A 26,875-nucleotide genomic window follows, 5' to 3' on the forward strand; every position below is an offset into this window, starting at 1 on the left:
TTCAGTTTTAAAACTAGGAAAGTCTGGGATGATTTGTCACTCTATTTAAGCACTTATCACATCTGATAGGCTCTACATTTTATTATATTTATTTTGTTATATAAGAATATAAACTCCATGAAGGCAGACATTTTTGTCCGTCTCATTCACTGCCATCTCCCCAGTGCGGGAACTGCATTTGGCTCCTATCAAGATGCTCAACAAATATTTGTTCAATGAAAGAATGAACTCATGGCCAGCCTGGTTCCAGAGAGATTGTGCCAATGAGGTTTTCTTGGGCTTTTTAAAATACCCTACGGCAAGGAGGTAGCCTCAGATTAGGGGCAGGCAAACTGCTGGGCCAGGAATGGGGCAAAGATCTATGGCTTGTCCATTTTGCCTTTTTTTTTTTTTTAAGATTTATTTATTTGAGAGAGAGAGAGCGTGGGGAGGGGCAGAGGGAAAGAGAAATGTTAGCCGACTCTTCCCTGAGCTCAGAGCCTGACGTGGGGTGGATCCCACGACCCTGAGATCATGACCTGAGCTGAACGCCTAACCGACTGCGCCACCCAGAGGCCCCCCCGGTCTTGCCTTCTTTAAGGGCAGAGCCCAGCTGTGGCTCGCTGGCCTGACGGAAGGGGCAGCGCGTCAGGGCCCACACTGGGACCACTGCCACCCCCTAGTGGTCCCTTACGGAAAAGCAGCTTCACCCCCAAGCCTTGGGCCAGACAAACGCGATCCCGTCCTCTCCTCCTCCTCCCACCTTTTCCCTCTTTGCCACTCTCCTCCCCTCTCTGCTTGCCTGGTGGAAAGCGCTTTGACGCGGCTCTGTCACCCACCAGCCGTAGGACCTCGAGCTAAACCTCTTCGGGACTCAGTGTCCTCATCTGGAAAATGGGGATTATAACCCTTGAGGGTGAAATGAGATAATCCACGTGACACACCCAGCACAGTGCCTGGCCCAGTAGATGTTTATTATTTATTATTCTAATTATTATCATGTCTGGCACTTGACAGGTGCTCAACCATTGCTAGTTTGCTCACTCTCTTCATCTGGGTAGCCCGAGCTGAGATTCAGGATGATACTCCTAAAGCATTCCCGTGCCTCCCTCATCCCAGACCAATGAAATCGGAAATCTTTGTAATGGATATGGGCATTGGTATTTTTTTAATTTTTAGTTTACTTTTATTTATTTTTATCTTTTTTTTTTAAAGATTTTTTTAAATTTATCTGAGACAGAGAGAGAGCATGCCCGAGTGGGGGGGGGAGGGGCAAAGGGAGAGGGAGACGCAGACTCCCCACTGAGCAGGGAGCACAACATGGGGCTGGATCCTAGGACCCTGGGATCATGACCTGAGCCAAAGGCAGACACTTAACCGACTGAGCCACCCAGGCGCCCCTTCATCGTTTTTTTTTGAAGTTCCCCAGGTGATGCTAATGTATACAGCCGAGGAGGAGAACCATACTGGTGACCAACAGTCCTGGGTTATCTGGGACTTTCCAGGTATTAGCACTGTAAGTCCCACACCCCAAGAACCCCCTCAGCCCTGGGCAAACAGAGATGCTTGGTCACCCCCTCCCCCAAGGAACAGACCCACGTTTTCTGAATCCCAGATCAAGACACACAGTCTGGGCGCCAATGACTGGAAATCGGCTGCTTGCTTGTTTTTTCAAGTTCATTTATTTTTTTTTAAGTAATCTCTACACCCAGTGCTCAAACTTACGACCCGGAGATCAAGAGTTGCATCTCTACAGACTGAGCTGCCCAGGTGCCCCTGGAAATCCGTTATTTGACAGCTCAGCTTAGAGTGGTGGATCACAGAGGCCGCAGGGTCAGCCCGGGCCAGGAGCCAGGTTCTGAAGGGGAGAGGGGCCGGCTGGGGGTCAGTCAGACAGGTCTCCATCATTGGGTCCCCTGGGGCTCCAGCCACTGGCCGCCCGCTCCATGGCCTTCACCCAGCGGTCCCTCAGCTCCTCAGTTTCGGCCTTGAAGGTGTAAAGCTGGCCTGACTGTTGCAGCTGGAAGACCCGGGGGTCTGCCTGGGTCCCTGCAGTCACCTGGTAGCCCAGCAGGGGGACGGAGGTGTGAGCCCGCATGTCCTGGGAGGGGAGGAGAGAGCCATGGGCCACTGTCTTTCTGGTCAGCCCCACCGCCTAGGACAGCCAATCTGAAGGTAACAGCCACATACCCACCTCTCACTCCCCAAACACCCATGAGGCAGGGTGGACTGGTGGGAGGGCTTCAAGGAGGAGGAGGACTGGCTGCCCGCTGGGCAAAGCTGTTGTGACCTGGAGTCTGGGCCCAGCTCTGAAAGCCACTAACCCTCTGGCTGGAGGGAACCACATCCTCATTGGGTCTCAGTTTCCTCCTCTGGCATATGGGGCCAACAATACTCCCCATACCCATATATACCGCCAGAAGGCCGAGGTTTGGGAGGTAGGGGGTGGCATTACCTGAGGGGCAGCGTAGACATAGAGGACGAGGGGGTCATCCCTGGGGATCACACACCAGCCCCGGGGGCCACTCTTGCCCCACTTGTCCCCGACCAGCTGCAGGAAACTGCACATGAGGCTCTGCTCGGACCCTGTCGTGGACCCTTTCTGAAAACCAGAGAAAGAGAGAGACTGTTGGGGAACGGAGCACCCACTGTGTGACAGACACTGGACCGGGGGCTTGACAATCCCTATTTCTAATCCTTGCAGCACCCCTACAAGGAGGGGTCATTTGTCCCTGAGCCTCAGAGAGGTCCCATCAGGGCCTTGTCCGTGGCAGAGCTGTGGTCAAGCCCCAGCCAGCCCGAGCTTGGGGCAGGTGCTGGGGCTGCTTATCACCTGTGAGTTGCCCCAGGGAACAGAACTGGGGCCTGAGAAGGGAGAGGCCTATGTGGTCTAGTGGGCAGGGAAGGCATGAGCAGGGAATGGGGAAGACTGGAAAGTGGGCAGAGGTCCGCAGAAGGGAACCGCCTTGAAACCTGGGAGCTGCGTTCAGCTGAACGTGCGGGGTCTTCCCCCACCTCCCTGGGACCGCGGGCAGACAGAGGATGGGGAGTGTGACCACGGCTGGCTCATTGCTCAGCCCCGAGGACAGGGCCAGCACGTGGTGGGTGCCCGCACACATTTGCTGAGTGGGGGCCCTTGGCCCTCACCTCCAGGATGCCCCGCCTCTTGTCCTCCTTGTCCTCAGGGAGCACGTTTCCAGTGAGGAAGGTGTAGCAGTGGAAGCAGACGCGGTTGGGCCTGTTGTCATCGTATTTGAGCTCAGCCCGGTAGTCAGAGCACTTGGCGCACACCACCTGGGGGCGGACGGGCAGGAGGGGCTTGGGGTCTCAGGTGAGGCAGGGGAGGGCGGCATTGGTGCCTTGGCCTGGGAGGTGGGGGCATGAGAGCACCCAGGGACAGGAGGAAGACAGAGCAAACTTCGGGAGAGGAATGGACGCAGACACAGGGGGTGCCCAGCCTGGTGGCCATGGCTTTGGGGGGAGAGCTCAGACTGCGCTCCCCCCAGCTGGGGGCTCAAGAGCTGGCCCCCCCTGTAGGTGCCTCTCAATTCCCCTTTTGTGAGGGTGGCTATTAATCCCAGGGGCTTCCCTGCACACACCCCTGCATCTGATTCACTTCTCCAAGCTCTCTCTCCCCTCTGCCATCTCCCTTGATCGTCCCAGACTCCCGACCAGGTGGGCAGCGCTGGCGCGTTCATCCTCACCCAACAGCAAGGGGGCAGTGACCTGCCGAGGGCCACTCCACTCACAGGCAGCAGCTGGCCCTCCCCAAACAGGACAGGTATTTAAAGTTCCATGGTTTAGCTTTAAGATTCATGCAAATTTTGCATTCCACTCAAGTGTGTTCTAATATAAAATTGAAGGGCTGGTTGTTTTTGCCAGGAAGGACTGTCATGTGCATTCGGTGGAATGCCTCCCCCACCCTCCCCCCCGGCCAGGGTGGAGAAAGCCCCCAGGCAGACCAACATGGATCATGCTGGGGAGGCCAGAAGAAAGAGGCATGGCAAGACTCGGAGAGAAGCATGGGGGCTGCAGGATAGAACTTCCAGGGAGACTGGGCTGTCACCGTGAGCCCAGGATGTAGGGTTGGAAATAAGGGGCCAGACACAGAGACCAGGGGGCTCATCTGGGTGCCCAGTACAGCACACGGCCTGGGAGGGACCCACAGGAGAAGGCCTGGCCTGCCCCACCCTCACCAGGATTCCCGTCTGGCAGGTGGGGAGACAGAAACTGGGCACCCAAACCACTGAAAAGATGACTCACAGAATACAAAGGTATGTGCAGGCATGAGAAACCCCGAAATTGGACCAGGGATCTCTCATAGAGCCCCACACAGGGAGCTTCAACTACCTTGGGAATATTTTATTTTGTTGAGATTTACATTTTTTTTATATTGCTAGTGTATTTATTTTCTCCTCCACCAGCTTTTTAGTCTGAAAAATTTCAAACCTACGGACAAGTTGGAAGAATAATACAATGATACCGCCCCCACCAAACTCACTGATTGTTAACATTTTTGCCATATTTGCTTTCTCTCTCTATATATATATATGTATTTTTTTCTGAATCATCTGAGTATAAATTACAGTCGTCATGACACCGCACCCTCAAATAAATAGCTGGTGTCTCCTAAGAACAAGGGCATTTTCTTGCCTATTCATTATGTCATGATCACACTGGGGAAATTTAACATCGATATAGGATTACTGCTTGTGATCAAATTTTCCCCAAATTTCCCAGTAAGGGCCTCTGTGGCTGGTTTTGTTTTTCCCATCCATGATTCGATCAAAGATCGTACATTTCATTTAGTTGTCAGAATGTTATATTTCTTCCCTGTACCTTGAAAGTAGGTACATGGGTATTGTTATTTTTTGTGCCTCTTTGTATTTCTTAACTATTTTAAATAATTTTTTAGGAACTACTTACTAAATTGCAAATGTGAATTGACTCAACCCTTATTTACAAACGTGAATCACCAAGAACAGTAGCTAATCCCCAGAACCTTTCTATTTGGCTCTGATAGAACTCATCGCTTACACACACACAGGTGTGTTCCCAGTCCTTGAAATTTACTCTATGCCCCAACTGCCATGTAATACATTTTGGGGACACCTCCCTGACCAGCCCCAACCTGCCTGGCTGGTCTCCTGTCTCCTCATTAAAGACTGAGGTCGTAAAGGGCTTCTCTGTTTGCAGAGTAAACGGAGGGGGTTGTCAGGTCAACAGAGAACAGCTCAAGTACAGCAGGTGCTTAAAAAGCCAAGCAAGATCTGCCTCTGATAACCGGGCCTGAGCTGGTAAGAGGAGGGGACAGGTTCCTTCCTCAATCAGCTGGTGCTGCTCCTCTGAGTGAGCCCCGCCTGAACTGTTGAGGAAGGAAAGGAGGAGCTCACTATCACCCTGGAGGCAGGTATTATAATCCCCACCGCCCAGGTGAGGAAACCGAGGCACAGTTAGCCACAGAACTGAGCAGGGGCTGGAGGGCCGAGGACTTCCCCGGAGAGGAAGGGCCCGTTAGCCAAGGTCGCTCAAGAAGACAGGAGGATAGGCTTGGGGCTGGTGGGGTGGTGGGTGCCAGGCCTGAGGGGGGCTGAGAGGTGTGCACGCCCCACCTAGAGTGGGAGACCGTCTCCTGGTGCTGGGTCTGGGGCTCTCGGGAAACGGTGGTAAGAGCAGATGAATGCGTAGGGCCAGCTTTGGGGAGTGTCTCGAGCACCTCGTCTAACGCCTGCGAGCCTCATTTCCCCACGTGCAGAACAGGGATCACAGAAGCCCCTGCGTCACAGGGGGCCACCGTGAGGTCCACACAAGGCCCCCCACGTACCTGGGCCAGAGTCAGTGCCCAGCGCCTCTCGGTGGCATGGGTTCAAGCCGGCAGAGTTGGCGGGGAGCCCTGAGTGGCCAGGAGCCAGGAAGGTGGAGGCAGAGGGGGGACAGGTGAGGCGGGGGGGACAGGTGAGGCAGAGGGGGGACAGGTGAGGCAGGGGGGACAGGTGAGGCAGAGGGGGGACAGGTGAGGCAGAGGGGAGACAGGTGAGGCGGGGGGACAGGTGAGGCAGAGGAGACAGGTGAGGCAGAGGGGGGACAGGTGAGGCAGAGGGGGGACAGCTGAGGCAGGGGGGACAGGTGAGGCAGGGGGGACAGGTGAGGCAGAGGGGGGACAGGTGAGGCGGGGGGGACAGGTGAGGCGGGGGGACAGGTGAGGCGGGGGGACAGGTGAGGCAGGGGGGACAGGTGAGGCAGAGGGGGGACAGGTGAGGCGGGGGGACAGGTGAGGCAGAGGGGGGACAGGTGAGGCGGGGGGACAGGTGAGGCAGAGGGGGGACAGGTGAGGCAGAGGGGGGACAGGTGAGGCGGGGGGACAGGTGAGGCAGGGGTGGACCGGACAGGTGCTGCCGGGACTACTCACGTAGCCGCAGGCTCGGCAGTGGTGGCGGCGGCGCGTCAGGGCGTTGAAGGGCTCCCGGCAGCGCATGCACATGGTCACCATCTTGTCCCGGACCCACTGCGGCGCCCGGAGGCCCAGCTCCTCGGACTGCAGCTGTCGGGCGGTAGGGTGGGCGCTTCAGGACCCCCTTCTGGCCACGCGCCGAGGCCCTGGGGCCCTCTGTTCACCTGCTGCTGGCAGGGGTCACGTGTGCTGTGCATTCCAGGGGCTCCCACGTGAACTCACAAAGACTGTAACGCTGGGTCAGGTACTATGACCGCCCCTCGTACAGGTAAGGAAGCTGAGCCCAGAGAGGTCGAGGGACTCAGCAAGGACACCCAGCAAGCCAGAGTTCGGAGCTCAGAGTGGAAATCAAGCCCCAGACACTCTCCCTCTCCCACCCCCTCCGCCTCCCACCTTCCCTTGGTCTTAACATTCCTTGGGCACTTTCAACCCAAACCTGCCCGCCCCACAGCCCGAGCCACCTAGACGGGAAATCCTTCCTAGGGAGGGTTGCATAGAGAGGCCGCCAAAGGACATTTTTGCTAATGGGAGAACCTTTGGCACTGAGCCTCTGATGTGGGGGTGGGTGGGCTTTCTCGGGTCCCTTTAAATCAGTCCTGGTGGGTGACACTCCCCTGCCCTCCAGGCCAGGCTGGGCAGAACAAAGAGAGGGAATAAGTTTGTGTGAGGCTGGTGGCTCAGCTAGGGAAGTAAAGTCCTCATTTACCTCCTGCTCCTGGGTGTCTCCCTCAGGGCCCTGGACCGCAGCCTTGAAGGTTTCATTCCGCTTCTCGATTTGGTCAATGGCCGCTTGGCAGGCCTAAGGGGGCACGGGAAGCGGTTAGGGGGCGGCAGGGAAGGTTCGCTCATCTGTCCGTCCACTCACGCTGTCAACACACATTGCTGGAAGCCTACTGCGTCCCAGTTGCTGGATTCTAAACACACCCTGGCTGACTCAGGGGAGGAGAAGTTGTTGGCCCCAGACTACGGATGTGAAAACTGAGGCTCAGGGACATTAAGTGACCTGCCCAAGGCCACCCAGCAAGGCAGTGAAAGGTCTCATTCCAAACTACCACAGAGCGACTCCTGAGGAAGCACAGGGAGCAGCTGGGCACGCATGCACACGCATGCACGCACACACACGCACACACATGCACACACGCACACACATGCACGCACGCACACGCACACACACGCACGCACATGCACGCACACGCACGCACACACACACACTCCCCTCCCTCCCCCTCAGCCTGGGTGGGTAGGCTGGGTTCAGAACCCCAGAGGCCCTGGAATGTTCTGATACCTGTATCCAGGAAATCATTTCCTCCTGGGACCTGCTCGGAAAGTGAACACAGGTGTTGAGGAGAGCAGCTGCTGCCAGTTTTCCCGCCCTGGCCCGGGCCCCAGCTCCATGCCTACCGGGCTTGCAGCTCCAGAGTGCGCTGCTTCCCCGACACCAGGAAGGAGTAGGGGAACTCCGCATCAGTCAGCTCCCGCACCTGCTTGGGAACCAGAGGGAGATAACTCGATCAGACTTGTCACACCCTGCCCCACTCCAGGCACCGTGGGGTGGATGGAGGTGGATCATGCCCAAGGAACAATTCGAATTTGAGGGACAGGGATCAGGACCTTCTCCGCGGCCTCCCAAAATCTGCAGGGCCAGGCAAATGCACCCGCAACAAGGATGCACTCTGAGCAAACAGGATGTCAAGGCTCCTGGAATTTTAGCAGCAGCTAAGTTGACTCCATGTGAGGTCGGAGTGACAGTTCCCGACAAAGGATTCACCAAAAATGGAAATTGGGTCATAAATTGGGCTTGGAGACACAGCTTTTTCAAGAGCAGACCTAAGGCCTAGAATAAGACCCTCTATCTCATACAGTGAAGGAAGAAATTGGTTGCCCAATCCAGAGATCCGACAGACCCCCCACTTTCCCATCTTTCACTGTCCTCCCAGAACCCCACAAGTCCACGGCCATCGTGAAGGCTGCCAGAGAGAGAACCCTTACTACGTGCCGGCCACTGAGCTCAGGGCTCTCCATACACGTTCGCATTTAACTGGTACAACTGCGGATCCCAGCGATCAACCCTAACGCTTAGCCACTAAGCCTCCCGAGGGCAGTGGCAGCCAGTGGTCATCTTGCAGAGGTCTCTAGGCTATCTGCCAGTTTACAAGAAATATGGGGGGCCGTGGGATGTGTTGAGTGACACCTCAGGGGTGCAGTCAGCAAAATCCAGACTGTGAGAAACGCTCCCGGAGAATGAGCCGATTTCTTCAATTACTACATGAGAAGAAAGAGGAAGGAGGGGATGTGTAATGATTAGAAGGGATGTCAGAAACACATCCCAAGTGATGCAAACATATCAGCTGTGAGAAGACATTTACGAGGATCTTAATATCATTAAATAACTAGTATTAATTTGCTAGATGTGATAATGGTACTGTTGTCACCTTTTATGGCAAAAAAAAAAAGAGTTCTTATCTCTTTCAGACACATACTGAAGTATTTATAGGTGAAATGATTATGGGTCTGAGATTTGCTCTTAAATAATCCCGTGGAAAGAGGATTAGGAAGGGGATGATGGAGAAACAAGACTGGCTTTGAGTTGACAATTGCTGAAACCAAGTGATGAGCATACAGGGGTTCACTGTGCTACTTTCCCAGCTTAAAACTGTCCATAAGAAAAAGTTAAAGAAAATCTTCACAGTGATCTTGGGAGAGAGATGTTACTGCTCATTTAGGAGATGCAGAGATGGAGCCTTAGAGAGGGCAAGAGACCTGCCTGAGCTCACACAGCAGGTAAAGGACAGAATGAGGATTCGAATTCAGGGTTTTGGCCCCCAAGGGGAAGGGGGAAGAGCATCTATTTCCACCCCAACCCCAGAGTCCTGTAAGCACAGACCTGTCCCAGTGTGAAGGGTCACAAAGGGAAACTAAGACGTAGACAAGAGCCCTGGTGTGGGGAACTTTGTTGTTCTACCTGCCACCTGAGCCTTTCTGCTGGATCCCTGCCATGTGGTGACCAGGCCTTCACACACCCTCAGGGCGGCCCACCGTGTCCCAGGGAAACAGTCGGGGTATGTCCTTCCTCATGTTAGGCCCGCTCTACCCTTTGGGCCCACAGAATCAGTCTGATCCCTCTAGAAGGGGCCTAATGTGATTTGGACTTGAACCCATGGCAATGGGGAGGCTCTGAGGGTTGATAAATGGAGAAGCTCATGTGGAAAGAGGTGTCTGGGAAAGCCACACCAGCGGCTGTGTGCAAGGGATGAAGAGGGGCTGGATCTGGGGAAAATGGGCCTGCCTGCGCCTGGGAAGAGAGAAGGTTTCTCCCTGGAGGACGATATCAGGGAACCTGGCAAGACTCCATGACTAATTGGTGAGGGAGAGGGAAGAGGGAAAGAAAGGAGACATCTAAGGTTTGGGGCCCAGAGGTAAAAAGAAATATGTTGCTTTTAAGTAGAAAAAGGGGAACCAGAGGGGCCGGGACCACCTCTGCAGAGGGGCAGGATGAAAGCTTCTAGAGGGCATTCCCAGCATCTGCTGTGCCCAGTCTCGACCACTCCCCAGGTTTGGACCGGTTCAGGCCCCTGCTAACCCATACAGTGCCTTTGTGCTAATTAGAAAAAGACACCCCTTCTTCAAAACACTTTACTGACATCTGTTGGCAAACTGCATGATATTCAGATTTTGTTGGAACAAGACGCTTGACTGCCATCTGCCGGACAATGAGAATTGTAAATAAACAATCCACGATGTCGGCTGTGGATGAGGTGAGCTCATCTTAGGGCAGGTGTGCTTGTGCAGTGCCCAACCTACGTAGTTGTACATGGAGACTCTAGGTATGGATGCGCCTGCACCCCTTCCTTCTTCCCAGGCTGGCCTTGTGCAGGATGGTACAATGTTAGGACCAACTCGGACCTGAGGGAGAATCTGCTGCTGAGAACTAGGCCTCCCTGCTATCCAGAAAGGAGGCGGCCAGGGGGTCATAGGCCAGTGGGAACCGTCATGGGGGTCAAAGGCCAGACCTGCCTTCAGACTGCAGACTCGGAAGATGGTTCCTGCCTGGCCTCTGCCATTCAGGAGAAGGTGCCGTGCAGCCACTGGAGAATCCAACACTCCGTGCGGGAAATGTGCTCACTGGGATTGGCAGGCGCCAGGAACCCGGCATGTACTCGTGCTCTTGGTCCTGTCTCTGTATTTTCTCTTTAGGACTGTTTTGGCCTCTCTATTTCTTGGCTTTTCTTTTTTTTTTTTTTTTTTTTTTTTAAAGATTTTTTATTTATTTATCTGAGAGAGAGAATGGGAGACAGAGAGCATGAGAGGGGGAGGATCAGAGGGAGAAGCAGACTCCCCGCTGAGCAGGGAGTCCGATGCGGGACTCGATCCCGGGACTCCAGGATCATGACCCGAGCCGAAGGCAGTTGCTCAACCAACTGAGCCACCCAGGCGCCCATATTTCTTGGCTTTTCTATCTGTCAATCTCTGCCTCTTTTTTTCTATGCTTGGGTCTCTGCCAGCCCTAAGACAGGGTTGCCTGTCTCCATTTCTATCTGTTACTCTCCATAAACCTGCCTTTCTCAATCTCACTCACCAAGGCTCACGGACACACAAGCCCGCACACACCCTGGCCTCTGGGACATTCTGACCACTCAGGAAGGGAAGCTGGATGCCCTGGGGTGAGGGGCTGCATTCATAAAAGACCTCAGTCAGGGGCGCCTGGGTGGCTCAGTCGGTTAAGCGTTGGCCTTTGGCTCAGGTCATGATCCCAGGGTCCTGGGATCGAGCCCCGCATTGCGTCCCTACTCTGTGGGGAGCCTGCTTCTCCTCTCCCTCTGCCTGCAGCTCCCCCTGCTTGTGCTCGCTCTCTCTCTCTCTCTCTCTCTCTCTCTGTCTGTCTGTCACATAAATAAATAAATCTTAACAACAACAACAAAAAGACCTCAGTCAGCTCAGGCACGGGGAGGAGGCTGGAATCCCCACAGGGAGCCCAGTTCCCCCCACTGGACTTCATCATGCTCAGGCTTCACCCCATTTCCAGGCCCTTAATTGGGCCCCAAATGCCAGGCAAGCCCAGTCAGGAGCAAGGGCACGTTCCTCTCTGCTGAGGGCTCTCAGAGGCCCAGGGGTTCTCCAGAGGATGGAAGGTCCTGGCTCAACTCCTACCTGCACCTCCCTCCTGGGGCAGATCCTGGGAGAGGGAAGAGAGGGGGTGACAGGGATATGGGATGGGGGAAATGGAAGCATACCAGGATAGGCCAGACTTGACTTCTCCTTCTCCCAGCCCCAGCCCTCAGGACACACTGGGGCTCATGAGTGATCCGAGAGTTGTCAAGAAAGATCCCCCCTCCCTGACTTACTCCACTATGAATGCAATTCTGCACAAGCTTTGCCCCTCTGACTTGAAGCCTTAATAGGAGACAGTCCAGTATGGTGATTAAGGACTCTAGACTCTGTTTTACCTGGTTTGATTGCTCAAACCAGGATTTGCTGTGCGACCCCCAAGCAAATTATAACCTTTCTGGGCCTTGGTTTCCTTTCAAAAGACTTTTAGGGGAACCCTCTTACACTGTTGGTGGGAATGCAAACTGGTGCAGCCACTCTGGAAAACAGTATGGAGGTTCCTCAAAAAATTAACAATTGAGCTACCTTACGACCCTGTAATTGCACTACTAGGTATTTACCCCAAAGATACAAACATAGTGGTCCAAAGGGGCACCTCACCCCAATGTTTATAGCAGCAATGTCCACAATAGCCAAACTATCGAAAGAGCCCAGAAGTCCATCGACAGATGAATGGATAAAGAAGATGTGGTGTATATATACAATAGAATTACTCAGGCATTGAAAAGAATGAAATCTTGCCATTTGCAATGATGTGGATGGAGCTAGAGGGTATTATGCTAAGCGAAATAAGTCAGTCAGAGAAAGACAATTATCATATGATTTCACTCATATGTAGAATTTAAGAAACAAAACAGATGAACATAGGGGAGGGGAAGGAATAATAAAATAAGATGAAAACAGAGGAGGAGACAAGCCATAAGAGACTCTTAATCATAGGAAACAAACCGAGGGTTGCTAGAGGGGAGGAGGTGGGAGGATGGGGTAACTGGGTGATGGGCATTAAGGAGGACACTTGATGTAATGAGTGCTGGGTGTTTTATGCAACTGATGAATCACTAAATTCTACCCCTGAAACTAATAAAAAAAAGACTTAATTTTTTTAGAGCAGTTTTAGGTTCACAGCAAAAGGGAGAGGAAGATACAGAGATTTCCCATATACCCCCCCTGCCCCCCCCCACAGAACCTCCCCATTATCAACATCCCCCACCAGAGCGGGACATGTGTTAGAATTGATGAACCTACATGGACACGTCATGATCACCCAGAGTCCACGGTTCCCATTAGGGTTCACTCTTGGTGTTGTACATTCTGTGGGTTTGGCCAAATGCGTGATGACAAGTATCACTATAGTATTGCACGAAATAGTTTCATCGCTCTTAAAATCCTCCGTGCTCCACCTATGTGTCCCTCCCTCCCTGCTAACCCCTGGAAACCACCGAGCTTTTTACTGTCTCCACAGTTTTGCCTTTTCCAGAGTGTCAGATGGCTGGAACCACACTGTGTGTAGCCTTTTCAAATTGGCTTCTTTCACTTAGCAAAATGCACTGAAGCTTCCTGCCTGCCTTTCCATGGCTTGAGAGCTCATTTCTTTTTATCACTGAATAATATTCCATTGTCTAGATGTGCCACAGTTTATTTCCTTATTTTTTTTTATGGGACTAACTACAGATATCCTCACACACAGGCATATACCTAGTTATTCATTTGTAGTTATTCACTGAAAACGATCTAGTCGTCCCCCAGTAGCGGGTGGGCTGAATGAATCACGGTACTCTGCACACACGGGGATGCCCCGCAGCTACCTGCAGAAGGGGGAGGGGGCTCCTAGTGATACTGACGTGCACCGATCACCAGAGGTAGCACTTAGTGAAAAAAAGCAGAGTGCAGAACAGTGTTCATGGAAAACGGTTTCACTGTATGTGGAACGTAAGTAAGGAAGCAATAATAAACATATAATTAGTTGGTGTCTGTAAAGACTGCCCCCGGAAGGCCTCTGAAGAAGCAAAGTCTGTCTCCAGGAAGGGGACTAGGGGTTAGAGTGGGGAGGAGACTTCTCATTGTATACACTTTTTATATTTGATTTGGGGATGTGTATCATCTATGTTCTTAAGTAACAAAAGTGTTGTTTTTAAAAGAAAAAAAAACCCAAAATGCAAAGGAAAATAGCCCCTCCACTATAGGGATACATGAGAGTCTGATGAGGTGATGCAGGGCCCGATCCACGGGGACCAGCCAGTCAGTGCACTATTATGGGCTGCTGTCCATTTGTAGCCATTTCTGGCTGGCGACACACAGGGTCCTGCGGTGGAACTGACAGGGTAGCCCCTTACTACTCCAAGTGTGCCCTGGGAGCTGGTTAGCAATGCAGAGTCTCAGGCCCCGCCCCAGACCTACTGAATCAGGACCTGCATTTTAACAAGACTCCCAGGGGCCTCATGCACATGTTAAAGTTGTCAAAGCACTGGGGTAGTGGAGAGGGAAAGCAGAGAGAGGCCAGGCCGGGGTGGGCGCTGCCCCAAAGAGTGGGCCGGGCCTGTGGGTGCCCCCATGGGAGAGCTCCAATCCCAAAGGTTTCCACCTCCATGTTGGCCCAGGATCTGCCAGATTTAGGTTCCTGGATTGAGAACCCAGCACGGACCCTGCTTCTATTCCCCATACTCGAGCCCACCCTCGGGATGAAGCCTGACAGTGGGCGGGGTGCCTCTCACCTTCATTCCGGCCACGTCGATGCGGGTCCTCACCTGGAACTGGGCGCCCACCTGGATGACCTTGGGTATACAGTAGAGCAGCATATTGTTGAACTGCCGGAGGACACAGAACAGTGAGTGGGGGTGTAGTGGCGGGCAAGAAAGATAAGGGGGGCAGGGCTTCCCTGCGAGTGGGGGGAGCACCCCGCGTCTCCCTGTCCTCTCGCCACGTCCCGGGCCAGCTCACAGGAGTCACAGGTGTGATGAGGAAGGGGTTGCCTATCTAGCCTCCAATCCAACGAGGATGGTCACTGAAGGGTCGCCTCGTCTGTGGGCATCAGACTTATAAGGCCTTACTCACGGGGGCTCAGGGCCGCAGGGGCTTATGGGACATTGCAGCTCCCTCCCCCAGACCTCCAGGCAGGACCAGTTTCCAGATTTCCAGGAGACCCCCTGGCTTCTCTAGTGCAAATCTGGGTAGTTCTTCTTAGCAGCTAACGTGATTCTCTCCTGCTTTGAACTCCCTAGAGCACAGTTTAATACTCAAGGTTTGGAGCCAAACAGACTGGGTTCCAGTTCTGACTCTGTTGCTTCCTAGGGCCTATCTGAGAAACCCCTCGGGAAATCCCTGAGGCCTAGAGGCAGCATGTGACTTGTCTAAAGTCACTTGGGTGCCAAAGCAGAGAAGGACAGAGAAGCAGGCTCTTCCCTGTTTCTCCTTCGGTGCCAGGTAGACACCAGGCAGGCAGGACCTGGGGCGGGGTGGTCCCTGGACTGCCCTCTCCAATGCAAGGGGGCCACTTAGCATCCCCGTACCAAGAAAAGGTAGCGCTCCATGGGGTCGCTGCGGCGAAAGGAGATTTTGAGGACCGGGCCTTCGCGGAGCAGGGTGTTGGAGGGGTCCACTATGTCGTCCTCGAGACCCAGGCGCTGGTACACGTCCCACAGGTCCTGCAGCCGCTCCTGGGACAGGGAGTGCACCCTCAGCCACGGCCAGGCAGGACCCACCTGCTTCTGGAAGGTTTGCCTTGTGTGGACAGGGACGGGAGGCGAGGGGGAGGACAGCAGTGGGCCAGGTATCCCGGGGTGGGATCAGGGGATGAGGGGAGAGAGACCAGGCTGGGCTGGGGGAGGCCGAGAGCTGCAGGGAGGAGGTACAGGGCCCCTGGGGACGCCTGCCGCTCCCACCCTGAGGGCCGGCTGCTCACCATCTCTGTGATGGCTGCGTTGGAGTGCTGAGCGGCTGAGAAGATCATGTCGAGCGCTTCTGAAGGGAGGTGCAGGGCCAGAATTACCTCCTGAAAATGTGGGGCTGGGGGCTGAGGCAGGAAGTCCTTGAGGCTTAACAAAGTGGCCTCAGGGCCTGCTATGAGTGACCATAGGACCAACCTGGCCCGGCACATGAAATGACTGGATGATGGGGGCCATTTCCCACCCAGAGTGGAGAGACTGGAAGCCACTGAAAGACAAGGCTTAGGCATTGGGCTTCTGTGACCATCTCATTGCTCCCCAAACCAAGACAGACCCAGGGGGTGCTGTGGAAAGAGCACGGGCTTTGGCATAATACAGGCATAGCTTCAAATCCCAGCTCTGCCCCTTTCTGGCTGTGTGACCTTGGGCAAGTCACTTGATCTCTCTGGGCCTTAGTGTCTATAAAAAATGGCTAATAGTATAGATAATGTCTATGAAGTGTCAGCAATCAATGTTGATAGCTGATAGTTATTCCGACCATTTTAGCAGGTGCTCAATCAATAAAGGGGAGTGGCTCAGGCCTCCCCAACCACGTGCATTCCCGGGGGCTGTCCTCACTCTGAGCATCAGCCCGGTCTGGGGCCTGGGCTGGCAGCTTCTGGACGTACTCCTTGAGCAGTAGCTCGTAGCGTGGGATTCTCTGCACAGGTTCCAGCATGTGGTGTTGCAGAGTCAGGCTGCTGGAGGCCTCGCTGCTCTTGGGGAGGGATGGGAGGAGGAAGAGGGTGGGGTGAGAGTGGGGAAGGGCGGGTTGGGCTGCCAAGAGGGTTGGGGGAATGGGCGGGGCAGGCTGGCGCGGGAGCCCGTGCAAGCAGCTGAGCCGGAGGTGCCCCAAATCCCTCGGGGAAACTGAGCCAGTACACACTGGGGGTGGCGGTGCGGGCTCGGCCCCAGCCCTCACCCAGCCTCACCTGAATGCGGGTGATCACCTCCTGGAAGGGTGCAGACTTGTCAGTCCAGGTGGCCAGCAGCTCAACCGCTCGCTCAAAGTTCTTGACATACTCACTGTACATCTTCAGGAATGGAGCCAGTTTCTGGATCACGTCCCCGATGCGGGGGGTGGCGGTCCTGCAACAAGGCCACCCAGGTACTGCCTTCAGCCTGAGGACCTCCTCTGTTGACTTGACAGGGTCAGCTTAGGCCAGGCTCTCTAAACCCACCCCCCCAAACAGTCCTTCCGCTGCCCTCCTGGGTGCAGGCATGGGGGCACGTCATCCTCACCCACACGTGTGTGGTCCGACCCCCTCAGACTCTGGGCCCCTGAGGGCAGATGCTGTTCTCTTCCACCCAAAGACCCAGCATAGTGGGCCCACAACACATATCCTGTGACCACTTGAGGCTTCTGACATAATGGCAGCAGAGACCACAAGCCAAGCACTGTCCAAGACACGCGGCAGGTTGGATCCCACTTAATTCTCACAGCTCTGTGGGGGGTGGTCATCGGCCCATCTTAGAGATGAGCGAGCAGCCTCAGAGGGGTAAGAACATATCCAGGGTCATACTGTGGTAGGACCGGAAGGTCAGGCCAGGGGCTGTGACAGCAGAGCGATGAGGGGCCCCACGATCACTGAAGCTGGCCTGCCGAGTTTGATTCCCAGCTATTCCACTTACTCTAGCTGTGTGTTCTTGGACAAGTCACCTAACCTCTCTGTACCTCCACTTTCCCACTGGGAAAAAATGGGAATGATGGTAGGCATAGGGTCATCTTTAAAAACAACAACAACAAAACCCAGGGGTGCCTAGGTGGTCAGTTGGTTAAGCGTCCGACTCTTGGTTTTGGCTCAGGTCATGATCTCAGGGCCATGGGATCAAGCCCTTCGTCCAGCTCTGAGCTCAGAGCGGAGTCTGCTTCAGATTCTCTCTGCCTCACCCTCCTGCTCACTTTCTCTCTCAAATAAATAAATAAAATATTTTAAAAAAAAATCTTTAAAATAAAAAAATAAAAATAACAAAAACAAACCAACCATTTTATTGTGAAAAACTTTAAGCCAAGGTAAAGGAAAAAGAATATAATAATGAAACCCTAGGGGCGCCTGGGTGGCTCAGTCAGTTAAGCGTCTGCCTTTGGCTCGGGTCATGATCCCAGGGTCCTGGGATGGAGCCCCGCATCGGGCTCCCTGCTCCACAGGAAGCCTGCTTCTCCCTCTCCCACTCCCCCTGCTTGTGTTCCCTCTCTCGCTGTGTCTCTCTCTGTCAAATAAATAAATAAATAAATCTTCATAAAATAAATAATAATGAAACCCTATATATCCAACACTGGATTTAACAATTACAGACATTTCTGTTTGGTTGAAGAATTTTAAAGGACACCTCAGTCCTCACAGCATTTCTTTAGCAAAATACATAAAGCAAGTAATTCCATCACCAAATGCTTCAATGGTCGTCTCTGAAAATGAAGAGTTTCTTGCATCATTGCAGAGCGGGTGGGTTTGAAGATTCAGTGAGTTCATAGGTGTGAAGCCCAAGGCCGGGAGTGTAGGAAGCCCTCAGTTAGCACTGGCTCTTTCCACTGGCTCCGAAGTCCCTCAGCCTAGTGGGGACTTGACCCCTCCCCTCCCCCAGGACACACATACACACATACACACAGCCCCTCAGCACTCATGTGTCCAAGCCCCTTACTGTGAGGACAGACTGAGCCCAGAGGAGGAGACTGTCATGGCCACACAGCAAGGGTAGGGGGCCAAACAGGCCAACCCCTGTGCCCCGGGGGGCAGCACCCTGACCCGGCCAGGGCTGCGGGGCTCAGGGGTTCGTGGAGGCCCTCTCACCAGTCGTCCAGCCGCCGCTGCAGCTCTGGGAGGAAGAACTGTGCGTGGAACTGGTAGATGGAGGAGATGTTGGAGAAGATGAGCCTGACCACATCCTCGGGGAAGGCCTTGCTGCTGCGGGCCTCCCTCAGCAGCTCCTGGAAGAACACCTGCAGCCGCCACGGCCAGTCACTAGACCCGTGGCAGAGAAGAGCCACCCGCACAACCGCCCAGGGGGAGACGGGCACAGCCTGGGGGCTTTTGGGGCCACTCCGCGGTCTACTGGATGTTTTTGCTTTTTCAGTCTCCCATCATCCTCAAAACAGCCTCAGGAAGGGATAGAAAGGGCTGTATTCTGGCCACTTTACAGATGGGCAAACGAAGGCCTAGAGGCTCAGGGACTTGGCCAGGGGCTGGCAGCTGGTGAATGTCAGAAATGGGCCCATCTTGCCCATTTCCAAGGTCTTGGACTTCCCCAAGCTAAAGATCCTGTTCCAGATGCACAAATATTTAACCTTCTGGCTTGGGGCTTTCTTAAGAACGTGTGAAGGGGTAATAACGGTGAGGATGTTGGGCGTGGGGGTGAGAGATGAAGATGCTGTGTGGGGCCGGGAAGGCCATGTGTGCTCTGCTATACGCAAGGCCAGCCCAAGTGCCGGGGCTGGAATGGTAAGTGGCATGAATGCCCTAAATCCTGATTTCTGCCCCAACTCCAGCCAACAGGGGTAAAGGACTGAAGCTTCCTCGGATCACATCCCAGGTCCTAACTCTCAGCACCGGTGAGGCATACAGAAGGGACAACAGAGGTGGGGTGAGGAGACCTGGGTGCTGGGGCTCGGGGCAGGATAGGGTGGTGTTCTGACCACTGACCTGGTCTAGTAGATGGAGGCGTGCCACATAGGCCTTCTCTGTCTCCAGGAGCTCCTGGACGATCTTCTTTTCCTCAGGCTCCTGCAGGTGGGTCGAGGGGGAGAAGGAGAAGGAGAGAGACAGCTTTGGTCTCCTCTGATGGGGACCTCGGGTGAGTCTCCAAAGATGTCCCTGTGAATGCCCACCACCTGGCGCTCATGCCCTCCCACAATGCATCTGGGCTGGTGCTGGGATCGCTTTAACAAAGAACGGAGCAGGAGTGAGGCTGTGCCAGTTCTGGGCCTAAGGCCTAAGAGGCCTGGAAACTTCTTGGAAGCTTATGGTGTCTTGGGACTCATGAACCACCACATCTGGAGGTCTGGCTGCCCTGATGGAGAGGCCACGTTGAGAGGAGAGGCCCAAAGACCTCACTCATAGACAGAGAGCCAAGAGCCCAGCCGTGCCAGCACCCCAGCTGAACCCAGCTTCTACTGTCCCTGCCCAGGCACCAGGCTTGAGAATTGAGATACCTTGGGCACTCCAGCACCGGCCACCATCTGACTGCAGTCATGGGAGAGACCCTATTATGGACTGAATTGTGTCCCCCTCCCCAAATCCATAGGTTGAAGCCCTAAACCCCCAATATGACTGTATTTGGAGATAGGGCCTTTGAGTTGATAATTACCGTTAAATTTAGAAGTCATAAGTGTGAGGTCCTAATCCAATAGGACTGGTGTCCTTAGAAGAGGAGGGACAGACACCAGGAGAGTATGTTCATGAGGACACAGTTACAAGACAGCCATCGATAAGCCAGGACAAGAGGCTTCACCAGAAATCGACCCTGCCAGCACCTTGATCTTGGACTTCCAGTCCAGAATTGAAAGGAAATCTAGTTCCGATAAGTCACCCAGTCTGTGGTATTTTGTCATGGCAGCCCCAAGCTGACTACCACAAGCCCCAAGTGAGACCAATAGAAGAGCCATCCTGGAGCATTCCAGTCAACCCACAGAATTGTGAGAAATAATAAACTATATTCAGCCACCACATTTTGGAATGCTTTGTTATGCAGTGACTGGTAACCAGAACATACTACTATGATCACCCTCCCCATTTTATAAATGAGGGAACAGGCACAAAGATGTTAAAGTGCTTTGCCCGAGGTCACACAGTTAGGAAGCAGAAGAGTTGGGGCACGATCCCTGGCAGTCTGGCTCCAGAGTACCCGGGATCATACAGCCTAGCCCTTAAACTCCACAGACGACCAAACCGACACCCTGACCGGGGAGGTGACCTGTCCAGGATCAGTCTAAGGGCAGGATTAGCACTAATATTCCTGGACTTGGATTAATAACCCCCTCAAAGGAGGATTATTTGCCTCCTTCGGTGGGTAAACTGAGGACACACCTGGGAAGGGTACCAGGTTCACAAAATGGAGACCATTCTAAATTGTGTGGCCTTGGACAAATTCTTAAAGCTGAGTTTTTTTTGTTTTGTTTTGTTTTGTTTTTTTTAAAGATTTTATTTATTTATTTGAGACAGAGAGAATGAGAGAGAGAGAGAGCACATGAGAGGGGGGAGGGTCAGAGGGAGAAGCAGGCTCCCTGCCGAGCAGGGAGCCCGATGCGGGACTCGATCCAGGGACTCCAGGATCATGACCTGAGCCGAAGGCAGTCGCTTAACCAACTGAGCCACCCAGGCGCCCTTAAAGCTGAGTTTTAATGTCCTTGCCTAAAAGACTCCCACAGTGAGGGAGACTGAAATCATGCCAACAGTGGAGTGCATTGTAGGCATTTAATCTAAGGCCATTAAGAGGGGAGAATCTAGCTTTCAACTGATCTCTGGTGACACAAGACCCCCACTTGGGGAAGTGCTGGCTTTGGCTGGGAGAGAATTTGCCGGGAGGAGGTCAGTGAAGGGGTCCCCCCAGCTCCCCACTTCTGCTCTAGCCCCCAGGCACCTGCGTCCCTGGCCCAGGGTGGGTCCCAGGCTGGCAAGATTTCCTCCAGGCCCCACTGGACAGCTTGTTCTTCAGGGAGCTCAGGTACCTCCTGCTGACCGTCCTGGGCTCGGACCCCTCAAAGGTCTCCCCAAGGTTGGGCTCCGTCCACGGCTCTGCAGGTGGGGGACACCTGCACCCAGGGTGGCAGTGTTCAATCTCCAGCTTGCAGACTCTGGATGCTGCTCCTGGAGTCCTGAGGTGAACAAAACAGATCTGAGGGTTTCCTGGCTATAGAATAGGAAGAAGGATAGCAATTACCTGGTGGGGATCGAGGGGTGATTAATGCAAATCACAGGTCTGAAGTGGCCCCGGAGTGCCTGGCACTCAGGAGGAATTTGCTAAGTAAAACATCCACTTCCTTCCCCATCAGCTTCTTGGAGGGAACTCCAGTCTTCAAAATGAGTCAGCATAGACTTTTGTTTTCTGTGCAACTACATACTTCCCTCTTTAAAATGCAATGAGGAACCCTCTGCATACAGTGCTTTCTAAGTGGCCCCAGATCACCCTCAGCTGTACGCCTCACATCTGGTTTTAGTCTCTGCAGCAGGAAAGGCCCTAAAATCTTAGTAACTTATATGGAGAGAAGATGGGAGCCATGGAACAGTACAGGGAGGGCAGAGTTGCTAAAGCTGGGGCTTTCCAATGGGAATTGTGCCCTCTCTATACCTCTAGTGGGGGGAAAAGCCAGTCTGGAAGCAGTTTCCTTGTTCCTCCAGGAATGGGCCTTTGGAGTGTAACTTTGTGTGTGTTTATCCTACCTACAGGGTCTATAGGCTAGTTAAATTCTTTAGATAAAAGAGGCCACGCTTACTGAATATATCCCATGATTTGGGCTGTGCCCATTCCCTTTGGTATGGAAAGGCTTGCAATGAGACAGACGGGCTGGTTGGTGGAGGACACAGACAGGTACAAAGTCTCCAAAACTCTGAGAAAGGTTTTCATTACTCTTGTTTTGCAGCTAAGAAAACCGAGGTACAGAGAGCCTAAGTAACCTGCAGCTAGGGGGTGGCACAGGTGGGATTCAGATCAGGCATGCTGGCTCCTGAGCCATCGCCCTAAACTGCCCCTCCCCATTTGAGTCAAGGAGAAACAGGTCCAGAAGGTCAACATATCCGCCCCAAGTCACACAACTGGTTGGCGGTAGAGAGAGGATTGGAAGCCAGTCCCCAGTGGCTCCTCATGGGCTCTTCCACCCCTGTCTGGCACCCCGGTGCCCGGTTCCTCAGCCTGCGGAAATAGCTGGGCCTCAGGCTTTCTGTTCTACATTTGGTTTCAGCTTCTGCATTTCCCTCCAAGTGCCCCAGGCCAGCTTCTGTTTCCTTTTCACCTCTCAGTTTCAGATCAGCTAAGGTGTTAGGAGACCTCACAAGAAAGCCAAAACCAAGGCTGCTGGCACGGGGCCCCTCACATGGTAAGGGGTGGCTCTCACCCTGCGGACAAGGCCTCCTCTGACCCCATTCTGGTCTGCGGGCTGCCTCCTCCTGCCCAGTGTTGCATGGGCACAGCACACATGCCGAGGGTCTCCACCGGGCATGCCTGGCCTGTCGAGTTGGGTGGTGCTCTCTCCCCACACCCCAAGGGGCGGGTGGTGGGCCAGGATGGCGGTGCCTAGAGCTGTCCTCGGTGCTGAACTAGACCGTGCTTGGCAAAGAACCCTGGGAGAGGTGGGGTAAGGTCAGCAGCTCAAGAAGCTGAGCTGCCCTTCTAGGCCCACATCTATGCCACATCCGCCGTGAAGCCCCACAGAAGTCTTTGTCTGCTCTGAGGGCCTTCAGCACAGGATCTAGACTCCTCTCAGGATATCTATTGTCTGTGACCTGGCATCACAGTAATTCCATGAGCTTCACGTCCAAAGACAGAAATCCTCCCGGCAGGGATCATTCTTACAGCTCCTGTGTCCGCTACGGTTCCTGGGTGATGCTGTGCTGTGCCACCCACACCCCGTCCAGGACTGAGGCTCCCTTCCCCCAGCTGCTGGCGGTATGGTGGCTGACAGCTGTGGACTGGGCCGCTCTCTGGGAATTGCCCTCCCTAGAAGACAGCTGCCTCAACCCAAGTCAAGTCCACATCCAATGACTAGTCCATGTGGACTTGCTTTTGCCTCAGTTAGAACAACCTGAGGGACATCTCAGCTTCAGAGCTCCTTGGGACAGGATGGGGCCTCTGTTGCAAGTACGCACAGTTCAACTTCTCCCAGTGCTGCATCTCGCACCTGACAGGTGTCATTCCCAAAACTATCCCCAGTAAATCTACTGAAGCAAATTTCTACCTTAGAGTCTATTTCCAGGCAGTCCCTAACACAGTCCTGGGTTTAAGAAATGCCTGCAGAGGGACGCCTGAGTGGCTCAGTCAGTTAAGTGTCTTCCTTCAGCTCAGGTCATGATCCCAGGATCCTTTGGACGAGTCCCACATCGGGCTCTCTGCTCAGTGGGGAGCCTGCTTCTCCCTCTGCCTGCAGCTCCCCCTGCTTGTGCTCTCTCTCTCTCCCTGTCTCTGACAAATAAATAAATAAAATCTTCAAAAAAAGAAAAAGAAAAGAAATGCCTGCAGAGTAGATTAATGTCATGCAGACACAGACAGACAGACAGATAGATACACACACACACACACACACACACACACACACATACACACACCACCCCTGCCAGGGCCACCAATGACCGCCATACATCTGACCCAGTTTTTTTCCCTTCAGATGGAAGCCCCTACCCACGAACCTAAAGCCTTCTAAGCCTCCCTGCCTCTCTGTACACCCACTGTCTCATCAAGAGTTGGGAATAGACATAGACCTACCCTCAGGAGGCTGTTAGATAATTTTTTTTTAAAGATTTTATTCATTTGACAGAGAGAAACACAGCGAGAGAGGGAACAAAAGCAGGGGGAGTGGGAGAGGGAGAGGCAGACCCCCCCGTGGAGCCGGGAGCCTGATGCGGGGCTCGATCCCAGGACCCTGGGATCATGACCTGAGCTGAAGGCAGACGCTTAACAGCTGAGCCACCCAGGCGCCCCAGGAGGCTGGTAGATAATTAAATGAAAAAAAGTCACACAAGTCAGTTAGAACAGTACCCCAAAGTAGGCTGCTGATACATCCGGGTTTGCCTGATAGTCTCAGCTTTTCCTATTGCCCCCTCCCCTCTGCCAAAAAAATTTAATGGCATCCACTTCCAGTTTTAACTGTGCCCTGATTTGAATGATAAATTATATGGCTGTCCTACTTATAAAGAGTGCGTGCTCGGTAAGTATTACTATTATTTCTGAGGGAGAGGCAATGGGTGGAGTCCTGCAGCCCAAACGCTGTGTTGGGCCCACCCACGCTCACTCATAACTACACACATTTGGACGCTCCCCAACATATCCATGCACACACCTTCCCCGCTGCCCAGCTCCTGGGGCCTGACCACACTCCTCTATGCGGCAAGGAACCCAGCCCTGCCCAGACAGGAGGAGGTGTCCAGGATGGGCCCAGAGAGAGAACTGCTCACTGTGAGGGCCCAAGGCAGCCGGGGCACTGATCCTCAGCCTGGAGACTGGGAGGGTCTGTGCTCCAGGGTCTGGCGGTGGGCAGAGGGGGGCCCCGGCCAGACAGAGGAGCTACGGGAGGCCACCAGTTGGCCCTGGCAACCCTTGCCACCCCCACCACCCCATACCTGCTGTTCTCAAACACAGTCACCAGATTGGACACAGATGCCAGCTTCTTACTTTCTCCCTCCATTCTGCAGGCCTCCACAGTGGTCCCCAGCCACCCCTGAAGCAGGGAGGGAGGCCTCCAATCAGCACCCTCAGCCACCCCCACCTGGGGTCACGGAGGGGCTAAGGCATCCTGGAATGTGCTCTGGTCTTTCCAGAGGGCTCAGTAGGCCTGCTCCCGGCTTCAGAGGAAGGAAGGAGGAAGTGGTCCCAGAGCCACAGCCCCGAAGGGGAAAGGCCCGTGCTTCCTCACAGAGGGAGGAGCCCACTCGGGCCCCACCCCTCCCTCACAGGGTCTGACCTTTCACTCCTGCACACCTCATTCCAAATGCCACCCTAAGCGGGCAACGGGGCCCAGAGGTAGTTTCTGGAGCCAGCCCATGGCTGATCTTGGCCAACCATGCTTTCGCATAAGGCCCCGTGGATTTTACTTGAGGCTTTCTCAGCAACTTCTTTTCTGCATCTGACCAGCTGCTCACTGCTGTGAGAAAACCACTTTTTTTTAAATTAAAAATAGATCACAAACCTGTTAAGGGCTAGCAGGGAGGAGTACAGAGCTGTTCTCGCCTCCCCACTGGGGCTCTCATTTTAATGGCTGACCCGTCTCCACCTCCTTGCCCCAGGGGAGAGCAGCTTCCTCCCTGAAACTCTGATAGTAACAGCTAACGCATACTCTTTTTAGTGCTTGAGAAGCATTTTCTCATTTACTCCCACAAGAGCCTTATGAGGCGGGCCCTATTACTGCCCCCATCTTACAGAAGAAAAAACTGAGGATCAGAGAGATCAAGTAACTTGACCAAAGTCACCCAGTAAGGACACAAAAGAAGTCAGATTTCCAAAGCAAAGGTGAGCGGCCTACAATTTCAGCAGAGATTTGGTTGAGAATCGGAATGACCACGTTCTTGCTGCAACATCCTCAGACTTCCCGGCTCTTAGCATGCTGGGTTGTCTCTGCTGGAAGCTTCCTCTACCACCCGGTCTCCCAGCCCTTCCACAACAAATGCCCATCGCCTGTATTCCCCTGATTCCAGCCTTACTGGCCTTCAGGGCTCTCCCACTGGGTTCTAGTCTCACTGGTCCTGAAGCAGGCCCCCCCATTGAGACTCGTCTTTGTCCTGGAGCGTAGGGACTGAGCCTTAGTCATCTTGATACCCGACGCGCCTGGCACAGCTTCATGCCCCAGCACCTGTAAACCCCTGGGGCCTTACACACCCACCTGCCCCACCAGCTCAGAGCTTCGCCTGAGCAATTTCTTCTAAGCAGATGCCTGGCTCCTCCCCCCAACCCTAAACTTCACTAATCTTCTTCACTTTTTTTTTTTAAGATTTTATTTATTTATTCATTTTTCTAAAGATTTATTTATTTGAGAGAGAGAAAGGGAGAGAGAGCATGTGGGGGGAGGGGCAGAGGGAGAGGATCCAAGCAGACTCCCCACTGAGCACGGAGCCCAAGGTGGGGGGAGGGGGCTCGATCCCACCACCTGAGCCGAAATCAGGAGTCGGACGCTCAACCGACGGAGCCACCCAGGCACCCCAATCCTCTTCACTTTTTGTTTTCACTTTTTATTATGGAGAATTTAGAACACATGCAAAAGTAGACAGAATAATATAATGCACTCCCATGAACCCAGAACCCAGACCCAACAACCCTCAACTCATGGCCAGCCCTGCCTCATCTGCAGCCACATTCACTCCCCCTTATCATCTTGAAGCAAATCCTAGATGTCAGACGATTGCACCCATAAATATTTTGGTGTGTATCTAAAAGATAAGGAGACATATATATACTCACACGCACACATCCATATATGGTAATATTTTTCTATTTATGCATACATACATACGTTATATACATGTATATGTATATACATAAAACAATATTACCATACCCCAAGAGATAGTTACCAATAATTCCTCAATATAATCAAATACTGAGTCAGCATTCAAAGTGCCAATTTCCTCATAAACGTCATCTGCTATGGACTGAGTCCTCCCCTAAAATTCATCTACTAAGCCCTAGCCCCCAAGGTGTCTATATTGGGAAATAGGGCTTTCAGGAAGTAATTAAGCTTAAATGAGGTCATATGAGTAAGGTCCTTTTAAGGACTGGTGGCCTT

At 53.4% G+C, this 26,875-nt stretch overlaps 1 protein-coding gene across 4 annotated transcripts; it reads right to left on the reverse strand.

The window, feature by feature from the left end:
* Positions 1–1,642: 1,642 nt before the first annotated feature.
* FGD2 (FYVE, RhoGEF and PH domain containing 2) lies at positions 1,643–24,975 on the reverse strand. Of its 4 annotated transcripts, none has more exons than XM_036074335.2 (16): positions 24,720–24,975; positions 21,031–21,265; positions 19,095–19,175; positions 18,246–18,394; positions 16,389–16,545; positions 16,036–16,174; positions 15,435–15,493; positions 15,043–15,189; positions 14,248–14,340; positions 7,832–7,911; positions 7,716–7,746; positions 7,137–7,229; positions 6,389–6,520; positions 3,127–3,273; positions 2,435–2,581; positions 1,643–2,080 (listed from the first exon to the last, which is right to left on the reverse strand). In XM_036074335.2, the coding sequence occupies exons 1-16, from the start codon at positions 24,782–24,784 to the stop codon at positions 1,865–1,867; spliced, it is 1,971 nt and encodes a 656-aa protein (XP_035930228.2). In that variant the 5' UTR covers positions 24,785–24,975; the 3' UTR covers positions 1,643–1,864. The 4 variants fall into 4 exon arrangements, with proteins under 4 accessions (XP_035930228.2, XP_035930227.2, XP_077911521.1 ...); XM_036074334.2 differs by having other exon boundaries at positions 7,832–7,914; XM_078055395.1 differs by lacking the exon at positions 24,720–24,975 and adding an exon at positions 22,502–22,545.
* Between the last annotated feature and the right edge of the window lie 1,900 nt (positions 24,976–26,875).

The sequence above is a fragment of the Halichoerus grypus genome, chromosome 9 (genome assembly GCF_964656455.1).
Source record: "Halichoerus grypus chromosome 9, mHalGry1.hap1.1, whole genome shotgun sequence".
Lineage (NCBI taxonomy): Eukaryota > Metazoa > Chordata > Mammalia > Carnivora > Phocidae > Halichoerus > Halichoerus grypus.